The following is a 20,812-nucleotide window of genomic DNA, read 5'->3' on the forward strand; positions in this document are numbered from 1 at the left end:
CTCTGCCCAGCCTACCTCACGGGGTTGTTGTTGTGAAGATAAAATGGAGAGGAGGAGGAGGATAATGTAAGCCGCCTTGGGTTCCTTGCAAGAGGAAAAAGGCAGATATAAATAAATAAATAAATAAATAGCCTCCACAAACTTCGTTTTCACCCTTTAACATATAGTTGCAGGCAGCAGATTATACCAAAAGGAAGGTTAGGACTATATGATGTCGTGTTCCAGGAAGTGCTGAGGCAACTGTATGCAGAATGCCTCATGGTACTGCCATCGGAACATTGGAAGCTGCTTTATAGTGAGACAGACGAGGATGGACGAGCACCCTGCCATCCGGGTTCTCTGCCCCCACTCGCTGGTCCACTGGGCTGCACTCGAGCCCCCCTCCATGCTCGGTAATCAGCCCGCTACTTATATGGGCCCATCCATCTCTGTCCCAATCGCCATGTTTTTTTTTAAATGTGCCCATCGGCAGCCTATACATAGACTTATACGCAAAAAGTGCTGTGAGTAGCCCATATACTCTAGTTTCACAGTGCTATGTTGCATATAAGTCTATGAGCACGGCCTGCCGATCGCCATGTTTTTTTAAAAACATGGCGATCGGGACAGAGATGGATGGGCCCGGGTAAGTTGTGGGCTGCCTACCAGGCACAGGAGGGTGGTCTGAGGACTGGCAAGCGGTGGGAGGGAGGGCTCGGAGACCGCTGCTCGGCAAGCATGGGCACCAGTGCTCCGACAGATTTGCGGACCAAAATGGGCACCCATGCCATCCCTAGGTCTATCTAGCCTAATACTGGTACAGTGACTGGCGGCAAGTCTCCAGGATTTCAGGTAAGGAACAAACTTGGGACCTTCTGCATACAAACTATGTACTCTGCTACTGAGCTATGGCCTTCCACAACAGGGCCTTTAAATAAGTTTTAACATTAAAAAAAGCAAAACAAAGAAGTAAACAAAAACATCCTCAGCCACTTCACTTCAGTACACCCCTCACCCCACCCCACCCCAATTCCTCTGAAGAGCTTTGTTGTTTATTCGTTCAGTCGCTTCTGACTCTTCGTGACTTCATGGACCAGCCCACGCCAGAGCTTCCTGTGGACCGTCGCCACCCCCAGCTCCCCCAAGGTCGAGTCCATCACCTCCAGAATATCATCCATCCATCTTGCCCTTGGTTGGCCCCTCTTCCTTTTGCCTTCCACTTTCCCTAGCATCAGCATCTTCTCCTGGGTATCCTGTCTTCCTGTTGCTTTAACTATGCAGACCTTTGTTGTCAGTGTGATGTCTCTGCTCTTAACTACTTTATCAAGGTTTGTCATTGCTCTCCTCCCAAGAAGTAAACGTGTTCTAATTTCCTGGCTGCAGTCAGCATCTGCAGTAATCTTTGCACCTAGAAAGACAAAGTCTGTCACTGCCTCCACGTTTTCTCCCTCTGTTTGCCAGTTATCAATCAAGCTGGTTGCCATCATCTTGGTTTTTTTTGAGGTTTAACTGCAACCCAGCTTTTGCACTTTCTTCTTTCACCTTCGTCATGAGGTTCCTCAGCTCGTCCTCGCTTTCAGCCATCAAAGTGGTATCATCTGCATATCTGAGATTGTTAATGTTTCTTCCAGCGATTTTAACTCCAGCCTTGGCTTCATCAAGCCCAGCACGTTGCATGATGTGTTCTGCATACAGGTTGAATAGGTAGGGTGAGCGTATACAGCCCTGCCGTACTCCTTTCCCAATCTTAAACCAGTCCGTTGTTCCGTGGTCTGTTCTTACCGTTGCTACTTCGTCGTTATACAGATTCCTCAGGAGGCAGACAAGATGACTTGGTATCCTCATACCACCAAGAACTTGCCGCAATTTGTTATGATCCACACAGTCAAAGGCTTTAGAATAGTCAATAAAACAGAAATAGATGTTTTCTTGCCACTTTTTCTTGATCTCTTCTGCTTCTGTTAGGTCCTTGCCATCTTTGTTTTTTATCATACCCATTTTTGCCTGGAATTTACCTCCGATGTTTCTAATTTTCTGGAAGAGGTCCCTTGTCCTTCCTATTCTATTATCTTCTTCTGCTTCCGCACATTGCTTGTTTAAAAATAATTCCTTATCTCTTCTGGCTAACCTCTGGAATTTTGCATTTAATTGGGCATCTCTCCCCCTTTCACTGTTGCCTTTTGCTTTCCTTCTTTCTTGGGCTGCTTCCAGTGTCTCAGCAGACAGCCATCTTGCCTTCTTGGTTTTCTTTTTCTTTGGGACGTTTTTTGTTGCCGCCTCCTGAACAATGTTGCGAACTTCTGTCCATAGTTCTTCTGGGACCCTATCTACTAAATCTAGTCCTTTAAATCTATTCTTCACCTCCACTGCATATTCATTAGGAATATTAGTGAGCTCATATCTAACTGATCTGTGGGTCTTCCCTATTCTCTTTAGTCTGATTCTAAATTGTGCAATAAGAAGTTTGTGATCTGAACTACAATCAGCTCCAGGTCTTGTTTTTACCAACTGCACTGATGTCCGCCACCTTTGGCTACAAAGGATGTAGTCAATCTGATTTCGGTGTCGACCATCTGGTGAAGTCCATGTATAAAGTCGTCTCTTAGGTTGTCGGAAGAGAGTGTTTGTTATGCACAGTGAGTTGTCTTGGCAAATTTCTATCAGCCTACATCCTGCTTCATTTTGTTCTGCCAGACCATGCTTGCCTGTAATTCCAGGTGTCGTTTGACTACCCACCTTAGCATTCCAGTCTCCTGTAATGAAAATAACATCTTTGTTTAGCGTACTATCCAGTAGGTGCTGCAGATCCTCATAGAACTGATCTACTTCTGCTTCTTCAGCATCTGTGGTTGGGGTATATATTTGGATCACTGTGATGTTAAATGGCTTACCCCAAATTCGAATTGAGATCATTCTGTCATTGTTTGGATTGTATCCAAGCACTGCTTTAGCCACTTGATTATTAATTATGAAGGCTACTCCATTTCTTCTGTGGTCCTCTTGTCCACAGTAGTAGATCTGGTGGTCATTTGATGTGAGGTGGCCCATTCCAGTCCATTTCAGTTCACTGACACCCAAAATGTCTATATTTAATCTTGACGTCTCCCCAATAACCACATCCAATTTGCCCTGGCTCATAGATCTTACATTCCAGGTTCCTATGGTGTGTTGATCTTTAGAACATTGGATTCGTCGTTCACCACCAGCACCATCAGCTGCTAGCCATCCTTTCGGCTTTGAGCTAGCTGTGTCATCACATCTGGGGCTAGTTGAATTTCTCCTCTGTTCCTCCCCAGTAGCATTTTGACCATCTTCCGACCTGGGAGTCCCATCTTCCAATGGTATACCAACATATCTCTGGTTGTACTGATCCATTTAGTTTTCACAGCAAGAATACTGGGGTGGGTTGCCGTTTCCTTCCCCAGGGATCATATTTAGTCTGACCTCTCTGCCATGACCTTCCCATCTTGGGTGTCCCTTCACGGTTTAACTCATGACGTCACTGAGGTGCTCAAGCTCCAGCACCACGACAAGGTAACGATCTCCTTTGCTGAAGTCTGAAGAGCTACCCCTCTGAAAACAGCTACTTGCCTTGGGGAATTCTCTCTCTCCCCTTCGATTTCCAGTCACCATTCTTCTTTTCCTCTTCTTTCCTCCCTTATCCTATCCTGGCCTTTCTTTCTCTACTTTTCCATCCAGAGCAAGTCTTCGAATTCTCAAGAGGGGAGGTTGATGGATAAGAGATGTTTTCAATTGTATTTGACTTTATACAAACAGACAAGAGAATTTATTTTTCTCGTCCTCATCCAAGTCTTTGGGAAAAGTGGGTTCACATGGCTCTGAGGAAGAATCTGAGGCTATTTTGTTTGTCAGTTGCCATTATCCAACCATGGAATGAACAAGCTTTAATAAAAGCAGGAGCTGATTGAGGGGGTGGGGAGATAAATACTGCTCACTTATACAATCCTATATCTATCTATCTATCTATCTATCTATCTATCTATCTATATCTACTCAGACGTAAGTTCCAATAAGTTCAATGATGCTTACTCCCAGGAAAGTGTTATTTTTTGCAGCCTGATCCTCTGCATGTTTACTCAGAAATAAGCCCTAATTTGTGAGCATGGTACTGCAGATATAACAAACTGCCCACCCCATTCTACTCCACCAATTTAGTAACCCTTTCAGCTCAATCCTGTGCATGTTTTGTCATTTGTGTTTTGTCATGGACTCTAGCTTTAATGGTAAGGGAAAGGCACTTTGTACATGCTCAGAGGTACTTTCTCAATAACTTAGATCTAGTATTGAAAACAGACTCCCTGGCTGAATTATGATGAAGTTATGGCACAATTTAAGTTATGGGCGGGGGGGGGGGTGAGGAGACAAAGAGAGCTTGCACATATCAAGGAGGAGATAGCATCTATTTGATGAAGCATTGCTGAAGAGTGGAAAAATGAGGAGGGATTGTTGTTGGAGGGGAACTGAATGTATGAGATCTGGTTGTAGTTTTCTTGCAACAGTTGTGATCAGTGCTTAGTCTCTAAGAAGGTAATGCTGAAGATTTAATTTGTGTGAAATATATTCCATTGCAACTAAGTGTGTGGGGAAGGGTAAGAGAGAACAGTGAGAGAGAACAGCATTCTGCATGCACTCAGAATTTCACTATTATTTAATTATTTCACTATTATTTTTTGCTAGCTGTGAAATGTAAATAATTTCTAGTAATTCTAAATTTGCATGCACTGTAAATAATTTCTAGTAATTCTAAATTTGCATGCACTGTAAATAATTTCTAGTAATTCTAAATTTGCATGCATACTAGGGATGGGCAACATGAGAGCCATGCAGCCCCCCAAATTGTATTTTTTAAAAAAGGAAAAAAAAGAATGGCATCTGGAGTTGTTAGTTTGAAGCTTTTTTGGTCCTTTGCGTAGCTACTACAGAACACCAAAAAGGGTCAAAATTACCTTAAAAAGCAAGCTAATTTGGATCCTTTTGATGCTGTAGCTGCTTCAGATGCCGTGTGTGTGTGTATATATATATATACACACACACACACATACATACATATATATATATATATATATATATATATATATGGGGCACCATGGAAAGGAGGTGCCATCCATGGGGGAGGGGTACCCCTGGGGAGCAAAAATGTCTCCTGGACCTCTCAAAGTTGCTCATTTACATATACATATACAGTATGTCATGGGCCTGTGCCCTGGATCTTTCAAATACCTAGTAACGCCCCTCCCTTCAGATATCTTGACCCCCAAACCATTTAGGGCTTTAAATGCACTTTGTATTTAGCCCAAAAACTAAATGGGAGCCAGTACAGCTGTCTCAACAAGGGAGTCTCAATACCCTGTTCTTGTAAGCAATGTTGCCAACAAATTCTGAACCAGTTGCAGTTTCCAGACAGTCTTCAAAGGCAGCCCCACACTGCAATAGGCCAGACATGATGTAACTAACACATGCATCACCATGGCCGGATCTACATTTTCCAGGAATTAATACATGGGCAGTGGGATTTTTTGGAAGGTGAAACACGGCTGGAACCACATAAAACAGAAAATGCTGTCAAGGAGGGGACCAAGGATGCTCCAGTTTTGAACACCAGAGTCTTTTGTAGATATGTCCTACATTTTCTTTTAACATTGCTCAACAACCAACAGAATAAGATCTTTTTTGTTTTTTGTTTGTTTTAAAAAAAGAAAAGAAAAGCAGAAGCATTCTTAAGAATAAGCCCCATGTATAAGAATTGATCACAAGTAGATTCATGGGATATAATACCACAAATGAAACCACTCACATCACTAGTCCTCTGTAGCTCAGTAGACATGGTTAGAAGAGTAACAGATTCTTCTTGCAAAGAGAATGTCTGCTCACATTCACATTAATTTGTCTTGAGTTGCAAATGTTTTAGATGCATTGTCTTAAAAGTTGCCTAATGCAGTAATGCATTCTTCTTAGCTCTTGGAATACACACACTGGGACTGCTTAAAGTGACACCATGGGGAGATTGCTCACGCAAAGATACTGTAGAGGAAAATAATGAAATGTTCTTGAATAGCAAAAGTATTACTGTGAGGGAAACAGGTAATCAGTTTTTTGAGAGGGCTACACAGAGTTTGTGTGGATAAGATTAAGGATGTCCATCACTGGGAAATCTGGTTCTTTGGGGGCTTGACAGAGTTCCACAGTGTGTATGACTTGCTTTCTATCTGCGAGCCAAGCTATGGGCTATTCCCCAAACTCCGGAAATGTTTTTGTACATTTCTGTGGGGGGGGGGGAGGTTCTGTAATTTGCACAAATTCAGCAGTAATTTGCACACATTATGGAAATTTGGCTGTAGTTTGGGTAATCTGAGCAAATTCAGCAGTAATTTGCACAAATTACTCAGAAATTTACACAAATTGGCCAAAAATCACACAACCTCCCCCTGCCCCCATGTACAGAATTCCTGGAAAATCCATGAGCTGGCCTTACTCACTGTAGATCGAGATGGGCACCACAGTGGTAACCGAAATGAAGTTTGGGGCCCGAGCCTAGGAAAACTCATCAAACTCTCCCCCACCCCAAACATCTAGGGATGTTTCTCCAACATCCCTAGATAAAATACTTATCTTCATGGTTCAAGAATGGTTTGAAAAGTTGTTTAAAATCTGAAAACATAATGGGAAAGAAGTATATTACACAGCATGGACATTATCTTTTAGGTGCTAGATTCTAGTAGGTGCCCATAACAGCTGTACCAAAATATGCAAGATCAGTATCTTAGGAAATACATCAGTCTTAAATAATCATTGCTGGTAGAGCTCTTAGAATACAGCAGATTTATATCTAATATAGATATAAAGGAAACATACACGCACACACACACACACACACACACTTTATTTATAAACTGCCCTAGAGCTTTTGTTACTGGACGGTATATAAATACTGAAAATAAATAATAAACACGAAAGAATCTAATTCTTTAAGGATGCAATCCTATGCATTGTTAGACAGAAAGAGGTCCTATGAATCCAGGCATTCCCCAGCCGTATGGCTGCCTAGGGAATGACAGAAATTGTAGGACTTTTTTTTGTCTAAACATGCATAGGATTGCAACCTAACAAACAAAAGCAAAAAGTTCCTATATTGTCAATGTATAGTAGTGTTTGAATTTTCAACTTTACTTGGAATGTAACTTATTGTTGGACTTGCTCAGTAGGATACATAGTTGATAAGTTGTTTTCCAGAAAGAAAGAAAGAAAGAAAGAAAGAAAGAAAGAAAGAAAGAAAGAAAGAAAGAAAACATCTACTTTTAACTAGGGGGCTAAAATGTGGAATTAAGAGATTAACTTTCAGCGCCTGACTTTTTCAAAACATTGCTCTTAGCTAATCCTAACAAAATTAAATTGTTGATTTCAGTAAGGTTTATTTAGCATAGAACATTTCGTATAAGCGCTCTGTTTCAGATTCCCTCCAACAGCCAAAAGTTAAGTAAAGAACAATTTTAATGGCATGATATTGGGTATGAGTGTGCCACATCAAGTATCTTAGAGCACAGCAGGAACAGAGTTGTTATTAAGTCACAAAAATATAAAGGTATATGGTTTAATAAATATAGAAAGCTGAAGTGTTTTCAATAATCTGTAGGAAAATATTTTTAAATAAAATAAAGTAAGTAAAATTGTGCCTGGTAGTAACACCTGTGACAAGGTAGAAAGCTTCTTTAGGCATTGCTGTGGGGTCATGTGCCAGTGCTCGAGGAAGCAGGTGTTCCACACAGCTGGAAGACCCTGAGCAGAGGGGGTAAAATCTATGCACTGATGTGGCATGAAGAACTCTGGGATCCCACCAGAGAGCTTGGTGATGGAGACCTTTGCCTGAACCCTGAAGCAGGTAAAGCCTCTGCATCCATTTGATAACAAAGGGGGATAGTGGAGAATATTCTGTCTATAGCTGGTATCCACAAGGGATGGTGGCAAGGCAGGTGATGAAGGCTGGCGGTTGCAGCACTAGAGACAGCTCCTAGTACATTTCCGAGGTTGCAATATGATTAGCAGACAGTATTTTTGAAAAATGCACCCAAATACCCTTTAATCAGTGGGAGAAGAATGCGTACATTTCAAAAATGTGCATAATTGATGCATATATTTGGAAAAAATATGCATGAAGATACACAGAGATTTTCATGCAAAAAGAATAAAACCAAGCTTGCAATCTGATACGGACTCAAGTTGGAACGAGCTTCAAGTTGGAATTCAGAGAACTTCAGCCAGCTTTAGTTTTGCTAATTCACACGTCCTTAGCTTAGCCTGCCTCACAGGACTGTTCTGAAGAGAAATGGGATCATCCCTGTACACCTCACAGGGTTGTTTCCCAGCTGCTGAACTCCTTGTGCAGCTGGGCAGGCATGGGAGTACAGAAAGCACTTGGCTTGTGCTTAATGGAAGGCATCCAAGAGGGCCCTGGTCCCAGTTCTGTGGGCCCCACTTCTGGCTCTGCAACCTTCCAACCATGAGCTCCAGGCTCAGCAGGCTCTTAACTAGGGAAGCTGGAGAAATTCAAGATGGACTAAAATGAGTTTGGACTTCTAGGAATCCAGCTCGCAGAATCCTCTGCAGACCAGCCTCCTCGGGCCACACAGTCTGTGGACTTTGGGATCTTTTTAAAAAAAACTTTCCTGAAATGTGCGCAAATTTATTTGTAGGGAAATACACACATTTCTGCTAAGACATATGCCCTCTTGGAAAATATACACGGGGAAAAGTAGAATGGAACGGGGGACAATATGCTAAATGTTACACACCAATGTGAATTATGTAAATTGTTATGAACTCTCTTACTGAATTATTTGTGTAATGGGGGAAAAATCTGAATCCATCTGTGAACAGATATTGGAACGAACGATACTGCACAATCCAGAAAACACACGTGGGACGGATTTCAAAAAATCCAGATATCTCTGCTCTTAACCACTAACCTCAGGCTCAGTGTCATGCCCCTAATCCAGTTCCCCAGCCTTGGATTTGGCCAGCTCATTCTCCATCTCTGACTCTCCACTCAAGGCTAAAGTCGGGACAATAGCTCTGTCAGCTTCCCCCCACCCCTGCCAAACAGGGATCACAAAAGAAAAACAAAGACAGAAGTCCTCAAGAAGGCAGGTCAATTAAAGCTATGAGGGCTCCTGAGTTCCCTAATTCAGGTTGCAATTGCCCCTATAGGGACAGGAGGCCTAGCCCCTAAAACAGTAGTCCTTTCCCACAGACTGGGAAGCAAAGTGGCTAGATCTCCCCAATCTCATGGCTGTTTCCACGGTTTGGCTTGCATAGAGTCCCACTGTGGCAGGTCCTGTATGCCGCATTGTTCTTGCCTCCTATGTCGAGAGAGAGCTTCGGCTATTGGGCGGTATAGAAATAAATAAATAAACAAACAAATAAATATGTCCTCCTCCCAACTGGTTTCTGTCAATTAGACTAATTGACAAGGGGATAGTATTTCCTCCCCGAAATTCCACATAAAACTGCCACAGCCAGTTCCTGTGGTCATTTCTGCCTCAATCAGCACACCCAGCAGGGGAGTGAAACCTTGCTCTATGAGTATCTGAACAGTGGCCAGTCCAGTAGCTGAATGGTGGCTGTGCTGGGTGTGTGGGGGGGGGTGCTGTTTTTGAACTGGCTCCGGGGCAGCCCCGGGTGCTAGGATGCTACAGATGTGTTCGGTGAGATGATGATGATGATGATGATTTTCCCTCTGAATCATAGTCCCCACTTATCTCTGAAAATGCAAACTGTTTTCAGCTCCTCTAAGCTTGGAAGTGAGCTTCCCATGTGGGGCTACTGTTTGGAAGAAGCCAATATGGTATGTAATACATAGACTGTTGCTCTTAAACCAAGGAGATCACATTCAAACCGCCAATTCATCCATGAAGTTCACTGTGTGATTCTGTGCAAGACACTCTCAGCCTAGCCTAGGGATCTATGAGAAATTTGTTTCAATTCATTTTTGATCAGGATTTTACCCAGTTGGCACCTTCCAGACCAAACACAGACTCAGACGCAATCTGTGGTCAAAATCTGTACATGTCTGAGCTTGCAATGCGATTGCAGACCCCAAAGATTCAACAACATGTGTACATTTGAAAAATGCACATGAAAAAAAGCATGCTTCTGAAAAATGAGCACAAACACATTTTAATCAATGGGAGAAGAACACAGAGATGTAAAAATCTGTACAATTGGAAAAATATGCTTGAAAATGCACACAGATTTTCATGCAAAAAGAATAAAATAAAGATCACAATCTGATACGGACTCAAGTCGGAATGAGCTTCAAGATGGAATTCAGAGAACTTAGGCAAGCTTGAATTTTGCTGATTCACGCATCCTTAGCCGAGCCTGCCTCACAGGGTTGTTCTGAAGCTAAAATGGGATAATCCCTGTACACCTCCTTGAACTCCATGGAAGAAGTGAAGGATGTAAGTGAGATAAATGAGTTTTTTAAAACACACACACACAATTCAAAAGACCCACTGGACACTGTATCTCTAGAATGTGGCTACAGTATACAACAAACATGATTTTGACATGCATGTAAATGCAGATGGTAATAAAGTAATGACACTACTATCTCAACCACATGTTTGCAGGTACATCCCAGGACATGGCAAATGTGTTACTGTCAATCTAGATGTAGGGGCACTCCAGTCTGTGCTGGTCTCTTGCTGGTTTCTATGATGATCACAGCTCAACGTGGAATTAATGAAAACTGTGTAGTCTACATGGGTGGTTTCTATGGTGTGTGCGGGCTTTGCCCATATGGGTTCCTTTTCCTGGTATTCTGCCCATACAAACAGTGCAGCAAGGCTCCACAGAACCCAAATATTTCAGACTGTAGATGGGAGAACACATACTTGAATGCTCCCCACATTACACCCTCTTCATATACATGTTGTGGGAAAGAGTTCGAAGCTACCTGTCTTCATAACCTGCTGGTCTTGGATGTGCAAAGAGATTTTTATTACAGCTTGGTGCAAATGGCCTTTCAAAATCCTCCAGAGTATCTGTGCGCAGAGAAATGGGGGGGGGGGGCAATTTCACTGAATTTCTCCAAGGGAAGGAGAAATTGACCAACATTTTCTCATAGATAGGACTCACAACTGGCAGAGGTTGGAGCACAGCGTTTTTCTTCTTTCCTAAGGGTTTTGGGGGTTTTCTGCTGCCACTATAAGTGTTGAGGCTTCTATTTTTCTGCATCATTGTTGGGGCATTTTACAAATTATTTTGGTGGTGTTTTTCAGCTTTCCTAATCACTGCAATGTGGTGAAGGGCGCTGTGTGTGTGTGTTTTCTTTCTATTACACATCTCCCAATTGCTCTGCAACCTCCCTGCCTGTGCTTCCTGATCTGAAAAAGCCTTATGAGAGGAATGATTTTATTATATCTATCAATGGCTACTAGTCTTGATGACTATGTGCTACCTCCAGCACCAGAGACTGTGAGCCTATGTACAGCAATTGCTGGGGAACATGGGTGGGAGGGTGCTGTTGTGCTCATGCCCTGCTTGTGGGTTCCTAGTCAACAGCTGGTTGGCCACTGTATGAACAGAATGCTTAATTAGATGGACCCCTGGTCTGATCCAGCAGGGCTCTTCTTATGTTCTTATGTCTTCCCCTGGGCTTTAATTGAAGTGTGGGAAGCTGAGGAAGCTGCAGGCTGCCACAGAGATAATTGTACAATGAAAGACAGGACAGTTGTGCACATTCCTTGGCCACTTCCTAAGTAAGACAGGCACAAGAACCCTGAAACCAACCCATGAGAATTTCTTCAAAATGTCTTCTCCTTTGAATTTCTTTTTGAAAGCAATTTCTTTTCTATCAAATTGAATGAGAATGGTTGAAAAAATTATGGGAGAAATTTTCAGCACAGCACTAATTTTTATACACAAGAGAATATTCGAATATTAAATTCCCAACCTGCAATCTTAAATTGCAATCACTAGTCCTTTTATCTGGAATTATCATCCTTTGTTCATTCATTATTTTTTTTAACACAGAATCCGGATGACACTATTGCCTAATCATTTTATTCAGATTTCTTAGATTGTCTGCCTGCCTTTTTAGATCTGATGTGCAGCATTAAAGCATTTTTATTTTGCAATAAAATGCAATTGCAGTATCAGACAGTCCAGTGTGGACAGGCAAAGTTGACACTTTAAGGGCTACCATTCCTTTAATTAAAAACTTCCTCCCCTGCAGCTTTATCCTCTTTAATTGCTTATTGTTCAGAACAACTGAGGCATTAATTATAAGTTGTCCCTTAATTAATCATCTTCTATTGCCCAATTGGAAGGGACTTTAATTAATGGTTTTATATTTTTTCCCCTTTTTTAACAGAGAAACAGTGTTATTTTGCTATACAATAAAGAAAAGGGAAAAACAACATCAATAAGAAATCACTAATTATCTTCCTTTCATCCTACTTTCTGAACAGGGTACAAAAGACAACTAATTAAAGGCAATTCATCACTAATCCCCTGCCATTCTGACCAGGAGGTAATAAAATAGGTGGATCTTGCAAGGAGGGAGCTACTAATTAATATTGCTGGGGACCTTTCATGAAAAGGACTTATTTCTGAGTAAACACTACAGAAGGGTTTTGGCCATGGGGAAAGGCATCGGTATTGTGTGAAACCACTGTTTTATTTCCACTTCAAACTCATTGTGAAAAAGTGACTGTCTAGTAGCACTAAATGGCTCTAGTGTGGAAGCAACTTCATATATGGTAAAAAGTTACTGCAAGAGGACTTTGACCCTTAAGAAGCAGCTTCTCAATCAGGTCTAATATACAGAGACAGGATACCCAAAAGAAAAATTAACAGTGCAATCCTATGTTTACTCAGAAATAACTCCCAATGTTCAGTGGGATTTACTTCCACATAGTTAGGCATAATACTGCAGCCTAAAAAGAAAAGAAAGAGAGGAGGAGTGGTGACTTTACATTACATCCATATTTTATGTGGGAAAAAGATTTCAGCCTGCTAAACAGGTGATTTCCCATGCAGTTTGCATGCAACAGAGTATGCATTTTTACAAGTTCCCAAGGCTCCACCATTTTGCCTTTCTCAAAATATGTCTTGCATTCCATTACTAATTACAGCAACATCAATGGTAGTAATTACAATAATATTATTAGACAATAAGCTGGCTGGTTTTGCTAGCAACACAATGAAGCATCCTTGTAAATTCTATATACATGCATCTATCTATCTATCTATCTATCTATCTATCTATCTATCTATGTATCTATCTCACATACACACGCAGCAACATGGTTAGCAGGTGTAATGTAAAATTAAATCTTACATCACACATGTGCACATGCGTGCACACACACACACAAGTCTGAATGTTGCACATTTTATATATGGGATTTAATTCCCTGGGTGGTTTTATTCTGTAGTGTCCAGGAGACCATAGCTGTTTAAAGGGTGGGTAGGGGGGCATTTTTTGGTACAAAACAATTCTGTTGTAAGTAGCGCCTGCAAGTTGAGACACATTTCAATGGGCATTTCCACAGAATTCAATAGACATTTATAACTACCAGTTCTGACAATGTATAATATGTAACCCTAGGTCAGTTAAAATTAAAGAATTTTGGTTTATTTGAGACAGGTGATTGAAGGAATGTTCAAGGGAAATCACTATCTCTCTACACTCCCGTAATCCCCCTTCACTATAGTATTCTCTAAGGAGGAAGGCTTGCTCTCCGATTTATCTCTGCAGCTCACAAAGTAAATTAAAATTCCCAATTGAAAAAAATCAGAAATTACAGATGAAATCTCGGACAATATAATGTACAGAACTACCTAAGCCAATACAATCTTATAAGCCCATATAAAAAAAAAACTCCACATAAACATTCTATGTCAACAGTGCCATAAAGGAGACTATTTCATCAAATATCAATCTTGCAATCAAGCTCAAAACAAGACTTTTATGGGCTTCTTGATTTATACTTTAAATATATTTAAGGCAGTGCAATCACTTTCTAAAGCCCTGGAGACAACCACCATTGTGGAATACAGTGACAAGATACTCTGTATGAGTTATTCTGCAACTAGAAACCATGTGGCTCTCTATTTCAAAGCTACACTGACTGCATTGTGTGGGGTTTGTTTGTTTTTTAAACTAACCAACCAAAAAATAGTGAACCAAAGCATATGAGCACTCTAGTATATGCATGCGATAACTAGCATCTAAAAAGCAGTTAAAGGCTGATCTAAAATATACTACATGCCCGTCAGTAAGGGAAGCAAACAGCTTAACACTTCAGGCATACAGTTGTCTCTACTATATCCTATCCTCTTTTGCAGTCTCCCTATTTACCAGTGGGAGGGAGACTGTTAAGGAAGGACAGTAGCTCACTTGTAGAGCAGATGCTTTGCATGCCTAAGGTCTCAGGTTCAATCCCTGGGGTTTACGGTTAGGGTTGGGGATGATTCCCGCCTGAAACCAGTGCATTGTATCCAATGTTAGTCAAACCTAGAGTAGACCCGTTGAAAGGAATAGGACTGAAGTTAAACTAAAAGTGGATACAATCCCTGGAAAGCCCCTGGACAGCTAGTCAACGTCAGCAATACTGAGCTAGATGGACCAATGGTCTGACTCAATATCAGGCAGCCTCCTATGTTCCTACATGGTCTGACTCAGTATCAGGCAGCCTCCTATGTTCCTACATGGTCTGACTCAGTATCAGGCAGCCTCCTATGTTCCTACATGGTCTGACTCAGTATCAGGCAGCCTCCTATGTTCCTACATGGTCTGACTCAGTATCAGGCAGCCTCCTATGTTCCTACATGGTCTGACTCAGTATCAGGCAGCCTCCTATGTTCCTACATGGTCTGACTCAATATCAGGCAGCCTCCTATGTTCTTACATGGTCTGACTCAGTATCAGGCAGCCTCCTATGTTCCTACATGGTCTGACTCAGTATCAGGCAGCCTCCTATGTTCCTACATGGTCTGACTCAGTATCAGGCAGCCTCCTATGTTCCTACATGGTCTGACTCAATATCAGGCAGCCTCCTATGTTCCTACATGGTTAAGTCATGTTGCACTTCCCATATACTGCACGCTCCTATTCCTTGGAGGGCACACGCACTGCTGCTTTACTGTCCCCCATATAAGTGAATGGATGGAGAAAATAAGGAAGCCTCCATCTCCAGCACGGGTGGTACCAACTGTGCTCCCGAGTACAGCTATGTTATTTTCTTTTGGCTACAGAAATGAATGGTAGTCAACACTTTTATGGGAGCACTCCTGCTTGGGTACTTTTAGAATACTTAAGACTAGATCTTTACCACAACCAACATGTAAGAGCAAGGCCTTTGTAGCTCCTTTATTTCTCCTACGGCACTGGTAAGTTCTCCTGTGGCAACCTACCATCACTCATACTACAGGAACCCATTCACCTACAATCTAAGACATACTATGGATATGTAAATGCTGATACATACATGATAACACATAAAGTCAAATGCAACACAAAATGCATGCCTAGTCTCACATAATGGCAGGCTGTAGCATCCATGCTGACTAGCTGTGGTTGGGAGTGCACATTCAAATGCACATCCCAATTTTCCTGAGAGCAACCAATGCAATGCAATGCATTTTCAGCCTTTGTCCCTCATCCCCTCACCACTCAGTTTGTGCAACAGTTTAATCATCCAACCACCTATGATCTCCCACCACCCCCGAGCATATTGAAGGCTTGAGATAATTCTCCATTTCAGCAAAATAACAATATCCATGTCAGAAACTGAATTTGGTGGATTATCATGGCATAGCTAAAGCCTAAGTAATAAGGGTTTTATCCTTGATTTTTTCAAGGAAGAAATAATCCCACTGAAGGGAAGTTATTTAACAATTGCCAGGTTCTCTTAAATTTGCCAACTGGTTTCAAAGCAAACAAGTATTTCCTAAAGCTAGACTGGTGGGGACGAGGGAGAGGGCCTTTTCTGTGGTGGCCCCCACTCTGTGGAACTCCCTCCCTAGGGAACTCCGTCATGCCCCCTCTTTAATGAGCTTCCGTCGTGCATTAAAAATGTGGTTGTTCAGGCAGGCATTTGGGGTGGGTTAGGGTATTTTAGAAAATGTTTTTATTGTAGAATTTTATTGTTTTAAACTGTTTTTATTGTATGTTGTACATCGCCCAGAGTGGCTGGGTGACCAGCCAGATGGGCGATTAATACATTTAATAATAAATAAATAAATAAAGCAAGCCAATTCAAGTTCACAAGTGGGCAAGTAATATGGGAAGATGCCAGGGGGTCATTTCTGGAGGTCTCCAATGAATGCTCCATCAACTTTCTTCATCTTTCAGTGCTCAAGCTGTCTTTCTCCAAGGCAACCTACATGAGGTTCCCATGTAGGTGGTCTCCCATACAGTCACTGACCAGACTCAGAGCTGCTTAGCTTCACCAAGCTTGCTGTATCATGTGTTTTGGGACCTTGCTGTGGGACCAGAATGACCTCAGCACTCTTGTTACTTATGTGAAGAAGTAGACAGTATGGCTGTCAGGACCATAGGAACGTCATCTTCCCTGGGAACTGAAATTCCCCAGGGGTCTATTCAAGAATAGGCTATTCTCAAGACAGGTTTAATAGGAGCACTATTACTTTTAAACATGATGCTACTCTGCCCACAAGACAAAACTAGTCAAAGATGCTGTTCTGGAGGGAAAGATCTGCACTACAGTTCATGGACAAAAGCTTCTACACACAGTGCAGCCTGATGGACTTCAGGAATGTGTTCATGTCAGAGTCGGTTTGCTATGTAACAGGGTGAAGAGACCTGCTTTTGGCAGCACCATAAAGGGGAAAAAGATAAAGGCGGGAAGTAGTGCCTGAATGGTATAGCAAGACGTCTTTGAACTATTGACCCTAGTGATGGTAGAGGGGGAGAAGCATCGTTTGGACTCCACTTCATGCAGCAAAATATATTGGACCAGCACAAGGTAACATGTAAGCCAGGTAATTCACAGGCACAACTACCAGAAGCAGTCCCTGCGATAATGGCAGCTGAAAAACATTGAGATGGTGGCTGAACAGATTGGGTCATGTATTACATTGGCTGTGCAAACCATTGAAGCCCATCCCATGGGATAGATCTGGGATGTCTATACCAGTCCTTAGTTCACAAAATTGCCTCAGCATCCCTCTAGTGTTCCAGTTATAAACATCTGCACTAGTATATTTGCTTAATGTCCTTCCACTGCTGGCACAGAATCCCAATATCGCTGCCACCATGAGCACGTCCCATCCCAAGTCCTGGGGCTTTAAGTGTATAAATAGAACTGTATGAACTATTGGGATCATAAACGTGGAAATGAAGAAAAGTGCTCTCTTTGAAAGCAGAGAGGTCATTCCTTTGAACATACAGTAGTATAATCCCATTAAAGTCTAATAGAAAAAGAAATTACACAGGCTGCTATATTGTGAAAATTAAATACAAATTAGGCGCAAACACAGCCTCACTTAAAAAAGAAAAGGAATTGTTGTACAATTTCCTTAATACTTGCACAATTTAGACGAACAATTTTCATTCATTCACACAGTTTATAATAAATATAAAACAAGGCACCCCTTAAGCATTTTTAGTAACAAATTAAACATTTACGTTTTTTAGTGTGCAGAGAGGCTTAGCATTCATGCAGCTTCAAAACCGAAGTACAGCCTCAAGGGAAGCCTCTCCGCTGACAAATTAATACCTTAGAGAATAGAGCTGAATGGTGGCAATGAACTCATTTGTTCCCCCAATAATGAAGAATGACTCTTTCTTTACCACATCTGTGACTGTTGCTATGGTGACCCAGACTTACCTCATTGCTTCTCGAAGTGCTCCTCGCTCACCCAGAGTCGTGTGCTTGATGTCATCAAAATTATTTTCCAGCTTCACACAGTTCTGCAATAATAATAATAATAATAATAATAATAATAATATAGAACAGGAGAATCCGCATTAAAAAGCAGCATTTCTAAGTTGGGCATACCCCCCTTCTAGTTGGATAAATTGCCCATGTTTGCTCTCAGTGCAAACATAGCTGATTATATTGATTACATATTCACACAAATTACTCATTTTTTGCTTTTAATTGCATAGGAGTAATTAAAAATGACACTGTGAACTCAGCAACAAAGTAGGCATGAAGCTTATGATATGGTTGCCATGGCAATTCTCTTATCAACATTCTATAACGTGGGAGATAAAATTTCTTCCCATCAGCTTTTCTCCCCCAATCTAAGAAAGAACAAATGCGCATTATCTTTTTTGCTATATACGTAATTATGAAGGAAGCGCCGTCAGAAAGATGTGCTAAAGTCACATATGTTTATTATTTAAAAGGAAATACCCTGCCAATAAAGATAATAAGCCATGTTTTAAAATCATAGGAACAGCAGGTATGCAGGCAGAATGAAGGGTCCAAATGCCGACAATTCTTACAGCATACCTGAAAATCTGGGTTGCTACACACTGCCACCAAGTAAAAAACAAACAAAACAAAATGCAAAACTAACCTCAATAAATTCAGTATTTCATGAATGAAAAGAAATCTTTCCAACAGTAATATTTAAAGCAGTAAAAGTACTAAATGCAAAATAAGTTTTCTTCTATGAGTTTCTAGAGTTTGATATTACAGAGCAATGTGTGTGTTTTTCTAAATATAAAGACTGTGTGCTATGAACAAAAGTGTGTTTAATAATTTCGAGTTCATTGCAGGATGGTTGCTAGAATATATGTAATAGTTGTAACCCCTGTAGGATCAATCAAGCATATTATTCCCTAGTTGGGACTCTTCACATGGTATGTTTGCAATGCACATCTTCATGATAATCCCCAGAGAAATCCGCATCCTTTCACTTCAATACCTGTCGCAGTTCGGGGAAGAGTTCACAGTTAAAATGTTAAATACTCTGTTGTCCTATAAAGTTGCTGCAGGTGTTAACTAAGAGTGGTATATAAAAAGATTGCTGAAATTAACAGGATATATCCTAGACATGTAAAGAAAGTGTAAACTACTGTGTGGATTCCAGGTTTCAGCTATGGCGTATTCTCAAGACTGTGTCTTGTGATGTCAGCAATATTTAAGTCTGGCCTTCAGACTAAATCCCTGTAAGGTCAGTTGATGGGTTTGACATGTCACAGTCTGAAGACCTGTGAAGAGTCCTGCCATACCTGCTAAATCAACAGGCACATCCATGACACCATGATCTGCTACAAACATAATGGCCTTGTTATGCTCAGAGACACAATTTGTGGAAAACTATGCCTCAAAGTAAGTGTGTGTGGGGGGGCGTCTATGTGGCTGTTTTTCACACCATTGCAATCACTCAAATCCTGGCAGCCTCAGAATGGCCCCTACACAGAGGCAACAGTTCTCACAAACACAGAAAGTACTGTGCAGATGAGCTCCAGGTTTAATACACTGCAACTTGCACTTCTTTCAATATTGGTTCAGTTCATCATTTCTGTTCCAGTTGGTCGACATAAGTCCTTAAAGTAGCTCACAAAAAGATATACCTAAATAAAAACCCATCAATACATACCAGTAAATAACCTATGATACAAAATCAGGCATTAAAAACAGTTGTTGCATTAAAATAAGTTGTTAAAGCAGACAGCAATAGGTTTGAAGCCAAAATTGAATTTAAAACAATTATACTTTAAAAGCTAACTGGAACAAGGTCTTTGCAGTGCTGACTTTGCAGGACTGGCAGTAAAAATGCAATAATGCATTAAATAACTAATAATTTGCTGCCCTTTCACCCAAAATCAGCTGCCTGAGGTCGCTGCCTTACTCTGCCTCTACCATTAGGCAGAGTAAGGCAGCTACCTCAGGCAGCTGATTTGGGGTGAAAGGGCAGCAAATTATTAGTTATTTAAGGCCAATTCTGTGAATGTTTAGATAGAGATAAGGTCGACAACTCCCAGCATGCCTCAGCCAGCCATGCTGGCTGGGCCACGCTGGGAGCTGTAGGCCTCTTCTCTGTCAAAACATGCATAGGATTGTGCCCTTAATTTATTATTTTATTTTTACTGCCCAGGGGGAGGAGATGCAGTTATGGGATTTTCAGTTGCCAAAATAATTTGACCAACTTTGGTTTCTACGCACAGTGATGTTGGGGCAGGTGGGGCATTTGCTGCTCCACCTCAGGAAGCAAAATTTCTTGGGCTGGCCCTGGTCTTCTGTATTCACCTGAAAACAATTATGCAGCAGATCTCAGCTGGCAGGAAGTTCCCTGATCTTGCCACTGGAAACACCCTGTGTCTGAAAAAGGCACTGCTGTTGAGGTTTTGGAAATACACCAGCGTATTTCAATGCAATCGATTAATGTACTGAATGAAAAAAGACCAAGGATTTAACCAAAAAAAGTCTGTAATTGGTTCACAGAACTAAAACATTTATCTGCAACCATTAACATGGCAATCAAGAAACATCCATCAGACCTCTTACATTTTATTTCTTTATTTGTATTTTATGATTCTCTATAATATTTAGAGGCATGGTCCAATATGCTAAATGTGTTCTGCCTAGAAGAGGCTAGCGCATATATATTTACATAATGTCGCTCATTCTGCCAGTCCTGCATCCATTTCGTAATGATGCCCTGTCTGTGGCTATTGTGAAATTATGACAGATAGCTCAGTTCTTTTAAAAGACAAACATGAATGAAAAATAATTACCCAAGCTTCTTTATATCACTTTATTAAAAAGCCCTTATCAACTTGTCCAGCTAACGTCAAAATTAGCTTGTTATAACTTTTGAGATAATGCAG

General features: G+C 41.2%; 1 protein-coding gene across 6 annotated transcripts in view; it reads right to left on the bottom strand.

Annotated features, from left to right (window-relative positions):
• Nucleotides 1-20,812, bottom strand: part of DPYD (dihydropyrimidine dehydrogenase) — a 761,638-nt gene that overhangs the window by 652,905 nt on the left and 87,921 nt on the right. For 5 of the 6 annotated variants that reach the window (XM_084851877.1, XM_084851875.1, XM_084851880.1 and 2 more), the window contains one exon: nt 17,856-17,938. In XM_084851877.1, coding sequence (XP_084708003.1) covers nt 17,856-17,938 — 83 coding nt within the window. Of the gene's footprint in view, nt 1-17,855; nt 17,939-20,812 lie in introns of those variants that run through there. The other variant, XM_084851881.1, reaches the window with a different exon arrangement.

The sequence above is a fragment of the Heloderma suspectum genome, chromosome 4 (assembly GCF_057233095.1).
Source record: "Heloderma suspectum isolate Gila_16-S chromosome 4, 16-S_ref, whole genome shotgun sequence".
Taxonomy (NCBI): Eukaryota; Metazoa; Chordata; class Lepidosauria; order Squamata; family Helodermatidae; genus Heloderma; species Heloderma suspectum.